Source organism: Mastomys coucha, unplaced genomic scaffold, assembly GCF_008632895.1.
Source record: "Mastomys coucha isolate ucsf_1 unplaced genomic scaffold, UCSF_Mcou_1 pScaffold3, whole genome shotgun sequence".
In the NCBI taxonomy this organism is placed as follows: domain Eukaryota; kingdom Metazoa; phylum Chordata; class Mammalia; order Rodentia; family Muridae; genus Mastomys; species Mastomys coucha.
This window is the reverse complement of record NW_022196909.1, coordinates 45934088-45944512: the sequence shown is the minus strand read 5'-3', so window position 1 is coordinate 45944512 and position 10425 is coordinate 45934088. Positions and strand designations below refer to the sequence as shown.

The following is a 10425-nucleotide window of genomic DNA, read 5'->3' as shown; positions in this document are numbered from 1 at the left end:
AAAAAAAAAAAAAAAAAAAAAAAAAAAAGATCTAGTGTGAGCCTTTAATCCCAGCACTTCGGAGGCAGAGGCAGGTGGATTTCTAAGTTCGAGGCCAGCTTGGTCTACAGAATAATATCTGTTTTTAAACAGGTGGGTTTAGTTTGATAGTACATGCCTTTAACCCTAGCACTCAGAGGGCAGCGATAGGTGAATTTGTGGAAGTTCAAGGCCAGGTAGATCAACACAGTGAGATCCTATCTCAAAGCAAAGCAAAAAACAAAACCAAAAAAAGAAAAAAAAATCCACACGGAGCCTCCCTTAGCCTCCCTCCCTCTCCAACCTTCTTTTAACCTTTGCCTTGGCCACACAGCCCAAAGGTAACCATAGAATACCTTTTTTTGTTTGTTTGTTTTGTTTGATGTTTTGAGACAGAGTTTCTCTATGTAACAACCCAGGCTTCCCTGGAACTGGTTTTGTAGATCAGGCTGGCCTTAAAGTCTAGCCTTACTTGCCAAGTCCCTCTGTCTGCCGGGTCATCCTGCCCGCCCACCACTTCTGGGTTAGGAAAGGCCTGGGATCAAACCCAGGGCCTCTGACCGACCTGCGAGGGCTCTAACAACTGACCAGTGGATGGGAACTGAGCTCCCATCCTCAGCTTTCTTCTTAAAAGATTTTTTGGTTTCATCTTCTTTAATTTGCTTGCTCTGGGGACCAGGCCTTTCCCCAGGTGGTGAATTCATAGATATCTGCCTGCCTGTCTCCTCGGAGAGCTACCAAGACTGTGTCCTTCTAGTAACGTATATGTAAGTTCACTTAACACATGATGTCCTCCGAGACCAGAAGAGGGTGCTGGGTCTCCAGAAAGCAGAGTTACGGGTAGGTTGTAAACTGCCTTAATTGTGGGTGCTGAGAATTGAACCCAGATCTTCTGCTAGAGACAAGTGTCCTTAAGCACTGAGCCAGCTCTCCAGCTCCACCCCCATCCATTTTTTCTTTTTTTCTCTCTTTTTTTTTTTTTTTTGTTTTTTGTTTTTTTGAGACAGGGTTTCTCTGTGTAGCCCTGGCTGTCCTGGAACTCACGCTGTAAACCAGGCTAGCCTTGAACTCAGAAATCCCCTTGCCTCTGCCTCACAAATTCTGGGATTAAGGGCATGCACCATCACTGCCCGGCGTTGTTTTCTTTTTTTTTTTCTTTTTTGAGACAGAGTCTCACCTACTTCAGCCTGATATGGTCTTGAAATCCCGATCCTTCGATCCTTCTGCCCCCACCTTCCAAGTCTTGGGTAATTACAGGCCGTGAGTCACAATGTAGATGCTTGGAGCTGGGCATGAGCCCTCTGTGAGAGCAGCCCATGTTTTTTAACAGCTGAGACATCTCTCTAAGCCCCAGAAAGATTATTTCAGTTAATTTTAGCTATTTATTTTTGAGGCATGTTCTCACTAGATCATCCTATCTGGCATGGAATTTACTCAGTACTTGCAGGCTAGCCTTGAACTCTGAGAGATCTGCCTGCCTCTGCCTCCCAAGTGCTGGGATTAAAGGTAAGGGCCACCACCGCCCTAGCCTAGGATAATTACTTTGTAGGAAAGAAATAAACCATTCAGATAATAAGTGCTTTTACTGGAAAACCTTAACAAGAACAAGCCAGAAGCCCAGTAGGTTGATAGTAGGTTGAGCTCTGGTGGTTAGTATGCAAATCTTTCCTAATTCAAGGCCCTGGATCAGATCCACAGCATTGCAAGACAAAATGACTTTGTAACCAGTGTGGGGACCTGGCTGTGGAGGAGCACGCCTTTAATCCCAGCACTTGGGAGGCAGAGCAGGTGGTTTTCTGAGTTCAAGCCTGGTCTACAGAGTGAGTTCCAGGACAGTCAGGGCTACACAGAGAAACCCTGTCTCAGAAAGAAAAAAGAAATGATCTGGCTATCCCTTCAAACTTCCTCCTATACGTCTCTGATGATAAGCATTGCAGGGCAACCTTTGACATTTTGATTAGTGTATAGTTTAGTGATAACAAACACTACTCTTTTTTTGTTGTTTGCTTTTCGAGACAGGGTTTCTCTGTGTAGCACTGGCTGTCCTGGAACTCACTCTGTAGACCAGGCTGGCCTCGGAACTCAGAAATCTGCCTGCCTCTGCCTCCCAAGTGCTGGGATTAAAGGCGTGAGCCACCACTGCTGGGCTCAAACACTACTCTTTATCCAGACCTGCCTGCAGCATTTTAGCTTTTGTCTTTCACAAAGCATTTGTTATTTAATCATTAGGATACTTTTTCTGACCCTTCCTTAGCGTCTTTTTCATCCCGTCCCACCCGTGCCCCCACCCAGGTTGATTGTGTAGACCAGGCTAACCTGGCGCCCACCATTGGTCAGTCTCAATGCCAGAGTGCTAGGGTTACTACACCCAGCCAGGAGCAATTCATTATCTTTTAGGGTTTTTCCCACTCCCACATTTTTTAAAGCATTTTATTTTAAATTATATGTATGTGTAGGTGTGTGTGTACAGGTTCACAAGAGGACAGGTGCCCGAAGGGATCTGATTAGGACATAGGATCAATCCCATGGGAGCTGGAGTTATAGGGGGTTGTGAGTCACTTAGACTTGGGTGCTGGGAACTGAATTCAGGTCCTCTGCAAGAGCAGTAAGCACTATTAACAGCTGAGCCATCATTTCTTCAGCCCCCTTTGTTTATTGAGAAAGAGTATGAGAGAGAAAAAGAGAGAGAGAGAGAGAGAGAGAGAGAATCAAAGGACATCTTGGGGATTTAAGGACCCAGGAGATCAAACTCTGTTTGGCAGCACCTCTCAGTTCCTTTATCCGGCAAGTTTACCTTTGGACCCTTCCAGGTATAAGGGCCTTCCAACATCAGCACCTGAGAACTGTCCTCTGACCTCCACATGCTCCCTGTGATGTGTGCCCATCCCCACCTGCCTCACACAAATGTGATCGCAATAACAGGATGACCAACAATCTCTGTTCAAGGCGCTCGCTGTCATAATTGCCATCACAATGGGCTCTGTTGCCGTGTCATAGCTGGGGTTAGCTTTGTGCTGGGTCCGAGGCTTGCTTTGTGCTGGGTCACAGTCAGACTTTGCTTCTTCCAGCGAGGAGGTAGGTGATGTTCTCTGCACCCAGTCTACAGCCTAGGAAAAAAGGCAAGGTAACTGTTTTTTGTTTGTTTTTCGAGACAGGGTTTCTCTGTGTAGCTCTAACTGTCCTGGAACTCACTCTGTAGACCAGGCTGGCCTCGAACTCAGAAATCCACCTATCTCTGCCTCCCAAGTGCTGGGATTAAAGGCATGGGCCATCACTGCCTGGCTAGATTTTTTTTTTTCTTTGTAAGAACCTCACATGACCATCAGATGGGCGGAGGGGCAGTGAATAAAAGGTTTGGGGTTTGTTCAAGCAAAAACATGGAAATATACGTGTCTCATTCAGAATGCAAGGCTTTGAAGAAGAGAGAGAACTGGAGTGTATGAAGCTCAGTGGCAGGGTGCACGTGTAAGACCCTGGATTATTTCCCAACATCAGACACATTCCCCGTGAGGACAGGGCACTTTGGACAGGTGGACTTAATTTTCAGAGGCGCAAAGTCTGGAATGTACTGGGAGGTTGAAAACAAGTGGAAATAGCCCTGTTTGGACAGAGCTGAGGGCCTGATAGGGGACTGGAGTTGCACTGGTGTTTAAAAAAAATACTTATAGACAGCACTTCTTTATGTAGACGAGGCTGGCCTGGTCTAGAACGCTGTGGTTGGATGCTGGGCACCGCTCCAGGCATACCTGTTTTCTGATGCCCTATTCGATGCCATAGATGTTTTAAGGCTGATTAAAGGGAAAGCTCTGAACCCCAAGGAGCAGAATTTGGGTCATCCCCTCGGCTGTCATATGACCCTGTGTCATCCCAGTTACGACTTATTTTCCTATCTGCAAAAAAGGAAGTAATTCTCGTTCCCCTGGGTTTTTTCTCCTTTCGTCATCAGAAATGAATGAGTTAGGCCACAGAACACAAACAAAAGGAGAATATGTAATGTTTTGTAAGAGGCATCCATAAAAGTTATGGAGTCTCTGGGCATCTTTATAAGCACCATGGAAAACTTGTAAAGCAAGCATTTAAACGCGTTAATGACTAAATCCACAACAGGCTCATTCCACCTTTAAAGATCCCTGGGACCTAAAAACAAAAAACAACAACAACAAAAATAACGAAAATGGGGTGTCGTTGGCTGTCCACGACTCTGGCCACTAGTATCTCAGTTTATGGATTACACCGAATGAGAGTGTACCCATTTTTTTTTTCACACGTCGTTATCAACTCTCTCCATGAAGTTTAAAAAGACAAAAGATGAAAGCCGGACCGGGGCTAGCTTTCCGCGGTATTTCCACGTGCGTGTGGGGACTTTCCTTTGAGACGAGGCTGGGGTGGGGGCCCGATAATAGCTGATATCGCCTGACTGCTAATACCAAGCTGATGAGAGGTGACTACCCCACCAACCTCTGATTAAACACCCTCTCACCCTCGCCCGCGATCAGGAATTTTCCAGCCCCTCCCGCCCTCTCCGAAGGGGCTGTGGAGGCAGCCTCCGGCACCAGAAAGCTAACATTTGGGTCGTGATTTCCTCTTCTCTCTCCCAGGCGCTCGGACACGGTTCCTCTCCGAGGGAGATCAAAACCTCCCGGGACCTTCCGATCCTCTCTGCCTTTCTAAATGGAGGATCTTCGTCACCGGCTCCTCGCAGCCCAGGTCCCCCCACCTTCCCCTCGCAGGCTTCGGTGTGCAAAATGCCGGTGACTCACGCCTTGCACAGCCTTCGTCCCCCCCTCAAAAAAATCCCAATCACCACCCCCAGGATCTAGCCCACAGAGCATCGTCAATCCGCCCCAGCAGCCTTGGAGGTCTCCGGGCTGAGTCACACCAGAGGACCACCCTGATCGGCATACACACACACACACACACACACACACACACACACACGCACACGCGGTCCCTGCTCGTGGCCTCCGCGCCGGCCACACCAACGCCCTTCCATCATTTCTCACCACTAGCTACGCTCCGGCTCCAACCCTCGAACCGCCCCCTCCCCACACACTCCTGCACTCAAATCTCCGGGAAACCCAGAGCCCGGCAGAGCTGGCCTCGGGGCGGCCCTTTGATGGCTTTGTTATTGTTTGGGTTTGAATCGATACGCCCCTCCCCATCCTTCCTCCCTCCCTCCCCCCCGGGCCGCGCGCGCCACCCAGCTCCCGCCTCCCCGCTCGCCCCTGCGCCCCTCCCCCTCCGTTTTGGCGCCTTTTCCTTCCCGCCACGTCGTGGCGGCGGCGGCGTTTAGCCGACCATTCTGACCGCCAGGCGTGAGGCGGGGCCCCTCCGGGGTCTTATGCAAATCAACTCTCTTCTGGTTGGCCGACGAAGCGTCCCGGGGGCGGGGTGAGTGCAGAGGGGTGTGGCTACGAGGGGGCGGAGTGGAGGGGAGAGGCCCTCGTCCCGCCCCTTCTCCGCCCTCCGCCGCCGCGCCAGCCCGGGCTCCCCACCTCGGCCTCCCGGAGAGGCCCCGCCCCGTCCCCGCCCGCCGCGCGCGCCCTCCCCAGCGGCGCGCTCCGCCCCTTTTACTCCTGGCGGCGGGGCGAGCCGGGCGTCTGCGAGCAGCGGCCGTGGCGGCGGAGGAGGAGGAGGCAGGAGGGGAGTCGGCAAGCGCCGGCGGCGGGATCGGCAGTAGCAGTAGCAGCTCCAGCAGCAGCAGCAGCTCCAGCAGCAGTCCCAGGCAGCAGCAGCCCTGGGTCCCGCGGCGCCTCTCGCCCCGCCGCCTCCCGCACTGCCTAACCCGGCCGGCGAGCCCGCCCGCCGCCAGCGCCCTCCGTCGTCCTCCGACTCGCCCTCGGCCTTGCGCACGAGCCGCAACGCCACCCGCAGTCTGAGTCCCGGCCGTCGGCTCAGCCCCGGCTCGCTCCGCCGCCGCTGCTGCTCGTCCCGGCACCGGCGCCGCACCGACACCCTGGAGGTGGGGATGCTCCTGTCCAAGATCAACTCCCTGGCCCACCTGCGCGCCGCGCCCTGCAACGACCTGCACGCCAGCAAGCTGGCGCCGGGTGAGTGTCTCCCCCCTTCCAACCCCACCCTGGGCGCGCGGGTCTTTGGGGGGTGGGGGGAGAGTGGGACGCGCGCCGGGAGGGACCGACCCCCGCGTGGGACGCGCGCGCTGAGTGTCCCGTGGCTCTCTCTCTTTTTCCTCAGGCAAAGAGAAGGAGCCCCTGGAGTCGCAGTACCAGGTGGGCCCGCTGTTGGGCAGCGGTGGCTTCGGCTCGGTCTACTCGGGCATCCGCGTCGCCGACAACTTGCCGGTGAGTGGGCTACCCCGCCTCGGGGGGGAGAGGTGTGCGCGCGGAAGGGATGCTTTGAGCAGGAGGGTCTGATTGAGACTCGGGGGTCCCTCTTCTTCCAGGTGGCCATCAAGCACGTGGAGAAGGACCGGATTTCCGATTGGGGAGAGCTGGTGAGTTGAGCCAGAGACAGACCCCTGGCTCGGGTGGGTGGGTGGGTGGCGACGGGCGAGCCGGAACCGGCGCGCTCACCACCCTCGCGCTCGCCCTTTGCAGCCCAATGGCACCCGGGTGCCCATGGAGGTGGTCCTGCTAAAGAAGGTGAGCTCGGGCTTCTCGGGCGTCATTCGACTTCTGGACTGGTTCGAGAGGCCCGATAGTTTCGTGCTGATCCTGGAGAGACCCGAACCGGTGCAAGACCTCTTCGACTTCATCACGGAGCGGGGAGCCCTCCAGGAGGAGCTGGCTCGAAGCTTCTTCTGGCAGGTGCTGGAGGCCGTGCGGCATTGCCACAACTGCGGGGTTCTCCACCGCGACATCAAGGACGAGAACATCTTGATCGACCTCAACCGCGGAGAACTCAAACTCATCGATTTCGGGTCGGGGGCGCTGCTCAAGGACACGGTCTACACCGACTTTGATGGTGAGCCGGGCCCCCGGGAAGGGAGCTGCCCAAGGTGCCGGCCTGGAAGCCTTTTGGCGGCCCTTTGTAAAGGTCATTGGGCCGCCTGGCTCGGAGCTGGCAGGGGTGGGGCAGAGGCGAGCTTCCCGGCAGAGTACAGCCGGGGATTTCGAGCTGGTAGAACGGACTTGCAACGTTTCTGGCATGATTGGGTTTTTGTTGTGGTTGCTGATGGTGGTGTTGTGGGGTGTTTGCTTGTTTTTTTTTTTTCTTTTCTTTTCAGTAGGAGTTTAGTAAAATCCCATGCTTTCCCGGTGAATAAGAGGTCGTGGGCAACCGGCTGTAGCCCAGATTTCTAAAAGTATGACCCACTTTTCTCGCCAATAGGAGGTGGAGCCGGTGATGGCGGGAGACCTTAGTGCCGGTTTTTGTTTTGTTTTGTTTTCTTAGTTGGTTTCGTAGGGGGAGTTTTAAGGTAGTTCTTAGAACTGCAGGGTTTTGTTTTGTTTTGTTTTGGAGGGTAGAGGAGTAAAGAGCCGCGGTTTCCCTCCACTTGGGGGTGTCGTGGGGTTGACGAAGCCTGGCTTGAATGTTGTGAAATAAGATCTGTTGCTGGTTTGAAAATTAGTTGGGTGTCTCCTCCGGGGTGGATGAAAACCTATCTATCGTAGGGAGGAGCTTGGACTGCGTTCTTTCAGAAAAGGAGGGGAGGGATGGTAGATCAAAAGCGCGAGGGTGGGTCCCGATCTGAGTGGCTCACCTTAACAAACTACGGCCTTTCAAAACTTGTGACTCTGGCTTGAGGTTTGAATTTCTTTGGAGGATGCTGGGCTGGGCTGGACTGCATTTTTTGTATTTAGCAGTTAATGGCTGGCCGAGTTCCCCTGTGTTCCCCCCCCCACCCCCGTGCAAGTCTTTGCTGCCCCCTGTTGAGCACCACGAGGCTAGCACTTTTTTTTTTTTTTACTACCCAAAGTTTGTAAACAGGAATCACGTGGTCTGAAACCAGCCCTGCAACTGTACCTTTCCTGTCTAGGGAGGGGGAGAGTGTAGGTGGCTCGCGTAGAACCCTGAGGAAAGCTTACCCAAAGCACCCTGAGTTCAGTATTGTGTATAAAGGTCGTTAGCTGGTCCCGGTCTCCATGAGACTAAACTGGCGGTGTGGGGGGTGGGTGGGCTCGGAGTCCTTGTAGTTCAAGGCTGTCCCATTGAGTGACTAGGGCCTCTGGAGTTCAGCTTTTTGGTTGGCTTTGTTTGTCTTTGGGCCGCTGTGTAAAGGATTTGGGTTTAGGGTTTGGTACCATATCACTTCTTCATTTTCTGTCTGGACCAGAGAGGCAGAGATGGAGAGGAAAGAATGTATATGATTGGTTTTTTGTTTCGTTTTGTTTGGGGTTTTTTTTTTTTGGTGTTTTCGAGACGAGTTTTCTCTGTATAGCCCTGGCTGTCTTGGAACTCACTCTGTAGACCAGGCTGGCCTCAAAACTCAGAAATCCACCTGCCTCTGCCTCCCAAGTGCTGAGATTAAAGGTGTGGGCCACCATCGCCTGGTGTATATGATTGTTTTAAAGTCAAATCCTCCCATTTGCCTCCTGAGAGCTGGGATTAAGGGCATGTGCCACCAAACCCAAGCCAGGCAGTGTCTTTATTCAAACGTATTTTAAAAGCCGGTTGTTGGTGGTGGTTCACGCTTTTAATCCAACCCTTGGGAGGCAGAGGTAGGCTGATCTCTTGAGTTCAAGGCCAGCCTGGCCTACAGAGAAACTTCCAGAGCTACACAGAGAAACTTTGTCTGGAGGGAAAATTTTTTTTTTTCTTTTTTAAAGAAGCGGCTCAGACTAGTAGTTGCTTTGTTTATTTTTGCTAACGCCAGTTTCTTTTCTATTCCCTCTGCTGGCAGGGACCCGAGTGTACAGTCCTCCAGAGTGGATTCGCTACCATCGCTACCACGGCAGGTCGGCAGCTGTCTGGTCCCTGGGGATCCTGCTCTATGACATGGTCTGCGGAGATATTCCATTCGAGCATGATGAAGAGATCATCAAGGGCCAAGTGTTCTTCAGGCAAAGGGTCTCTTCAGGTAACTTCCTTCCCTTGGACTGCCTACCCCTGCACTGCCGCCGCCCTCCCCCATCCCCACTCTCCTTTCAGGTTGGTTTGGGGATTACAAGAGAGTGTTTGGGAATTCTATTCCTACCCACTTTTTGGGTTTTTTAGAGACAGGGTTTCTCTGTGTAGCCCTGGCTGTCCTGGAACTCACTCTGTAGACCAGGCTGACTTCGCACTCAGAAATCCACCTGCCTAAGTTTAAAAAAAAAAAATGTGAAGGTCTATTGAATTCAGCCTTCTCCCCTTAAGGCAGTATAGCCCTCTGAGTGGTGTGGTCCCGGTGACCTCATTCCGGGTAGTGTCAGTGGAAGTCGGTAGGTGAATTGAATCACTTCATCTTGCTCAGTGATGGCTCATCAAAACCCTTGTCATCCTTCCTATTTCTGGCGAGTGGGTGTCGTGGGAAAGGCCCGGGCTATTGAAGTCTGAAACCACAGGTTTAAGAGGGGAGGCACTTTATTAACTGAAAGCAGGCTGCCGAAGGCTTTCGGTATGCCGTGTCGTGTTTGGTTTAAAAAGTACATGCCTCTTTAAAATCCCCAGACTTGTGGGTCTGGGTAAGAGAAGACCTTCAAAACAAGTTGAGTCATCTTATTTTAACCTCTGTCTGCCCCGCCTTCTACAGAATGTCAGCATCTTATTAGATGGTGCCTGGCCCTGAGACCATCGGATCGGCCCTCCTTTGAAGAAATCCAGAACCATCCGTGGATGCAGGATGTTCTCCTACCCCAGGCCACCGCCGAGATCCATCTGCACAGCCTGTCTCCGGCGCCCAGCAAATAGCAGCCTTTTCTGCTTGTCAGACCCTCCAGGGAGGGAGAACTGGTCTTCTGGTCTCCAACAGGACCCTGTTTGATGATGCAGGAACAGTAATGACAACTCATTCCAGATTCCAGATCCCTGGAGCCGCCTCCCACAAGGAAAAGAGACTTCACTGGTCCTGGGCCTGCTCCTCTTTGCCTCCCCACTCATAGACTTGGTGTCTAGTGTTGCTGGGCCCTGCAGAATCCATCCCGGGTGGGGGGTGGGAGTGGGTCAGAATCCTGTCGTGGAACTTTTGATCACCATGGAGACATGTGGGTCACTAAGATGGGCCAGGGTAGGGAAAAATATTCTGGGGGGGGGGTGGGATAAAAACTAGCACCATATTTAAGTCCCTGTCAACCTCTTCCAACTCCTGAGTGCCTTCTGTGGGGACTCCGCCTGTGCTGGGAGAAATACTTGAACTTTTAACCTCTTACCTGCTGCTTCTCAAGTTCTGCCTGGGTTCGCTTCCCTACTCTCCTCTCCTTTCCCATCCCCCCGCTTCCTGTGAAAGGTGCCATGGGAAAGGCTACAGGGCCAATTGCTGAGCCACCTGCCCCCTTTTTCTGCCTCCTTTAGTAAAATTCCCAAGTG

General features: G+C 52.6%; 1 protein-coding gene and 1 long non-coding RNA gene across 4 annotated transcripts in view; one reads left to right on the top strand and one right to left on the bottom strand.

The window, feature by feature from the left end:
• Positions 1–5215, bottom strand: part of LOC116075083 — an 18545-nt gene extending 13330 nt beyond the window's left edge. Inside the window, exons 1-2 of one of the 3 annotated variants that reach the window (XR_004112409.1) lie at positions 4584–5215; positions 2813–3125 (exon numbers count right to left, since the gene is read on the bottom strand). This is a non-coding gene — a long non-coding RNA (uncharacterized LOC116075083). Of the gene's footprint in view, positions 1–2416; positions 3126–4583 lie in introns of those variants that run through there. The other 2 variants (XR_004112408.1, XR_004112410.1) reach the window with 2 other exon arrangements.
• Positions 5216–5393: 178 nt separating this feature from the next.
• On the top strand, positions 5394–10425 carry Pim1 (Pim-1 proto-oncogene, serine/threonine kinase). Its single transcript, XM_031348053.1, has 6 exons — positions 5394–6068; positions 6214–6320; positions 6422–6472; positions 6576–6942; positions 8822–8998; positions 9653–10425. The coding sequence occupies exons 1-6, from the start codon at positions 5987–5989 to the stop codon at positions 9808–9810; spliced, it is 942 nt and encodes a 313-aa protein (XP_031203913.1). The 5' UTR covers positions 5394–5986; the 3' UTR covers positions 9811–10425.

Excerpts from the sequence above, each read along its gene's own strand:
- Pim1 (XM_031348053.1), top strand. The coding sequence starts at position 5,987 with ATGCTCCTGTCCAAGATCAACTCCCTGGCCCACCTGCGCGCCGCGCCC. Across the intron at positions 6,321-6,421 it reads GCGTCGCCGACAACTTGCCG|GTGGCCATCAAGCACGTGGA; the intron begins GTGAGTGGGCTA and ends CTCTTCTTCCAG. Across the intron at positions 6,943-8,821 it reads GGTCTACACCGACTTTGATG|GGACCCGAGTGTACAGTCCT; the intron begins GTGAGCCGGGCC and ends CTCTGCTGGCAG.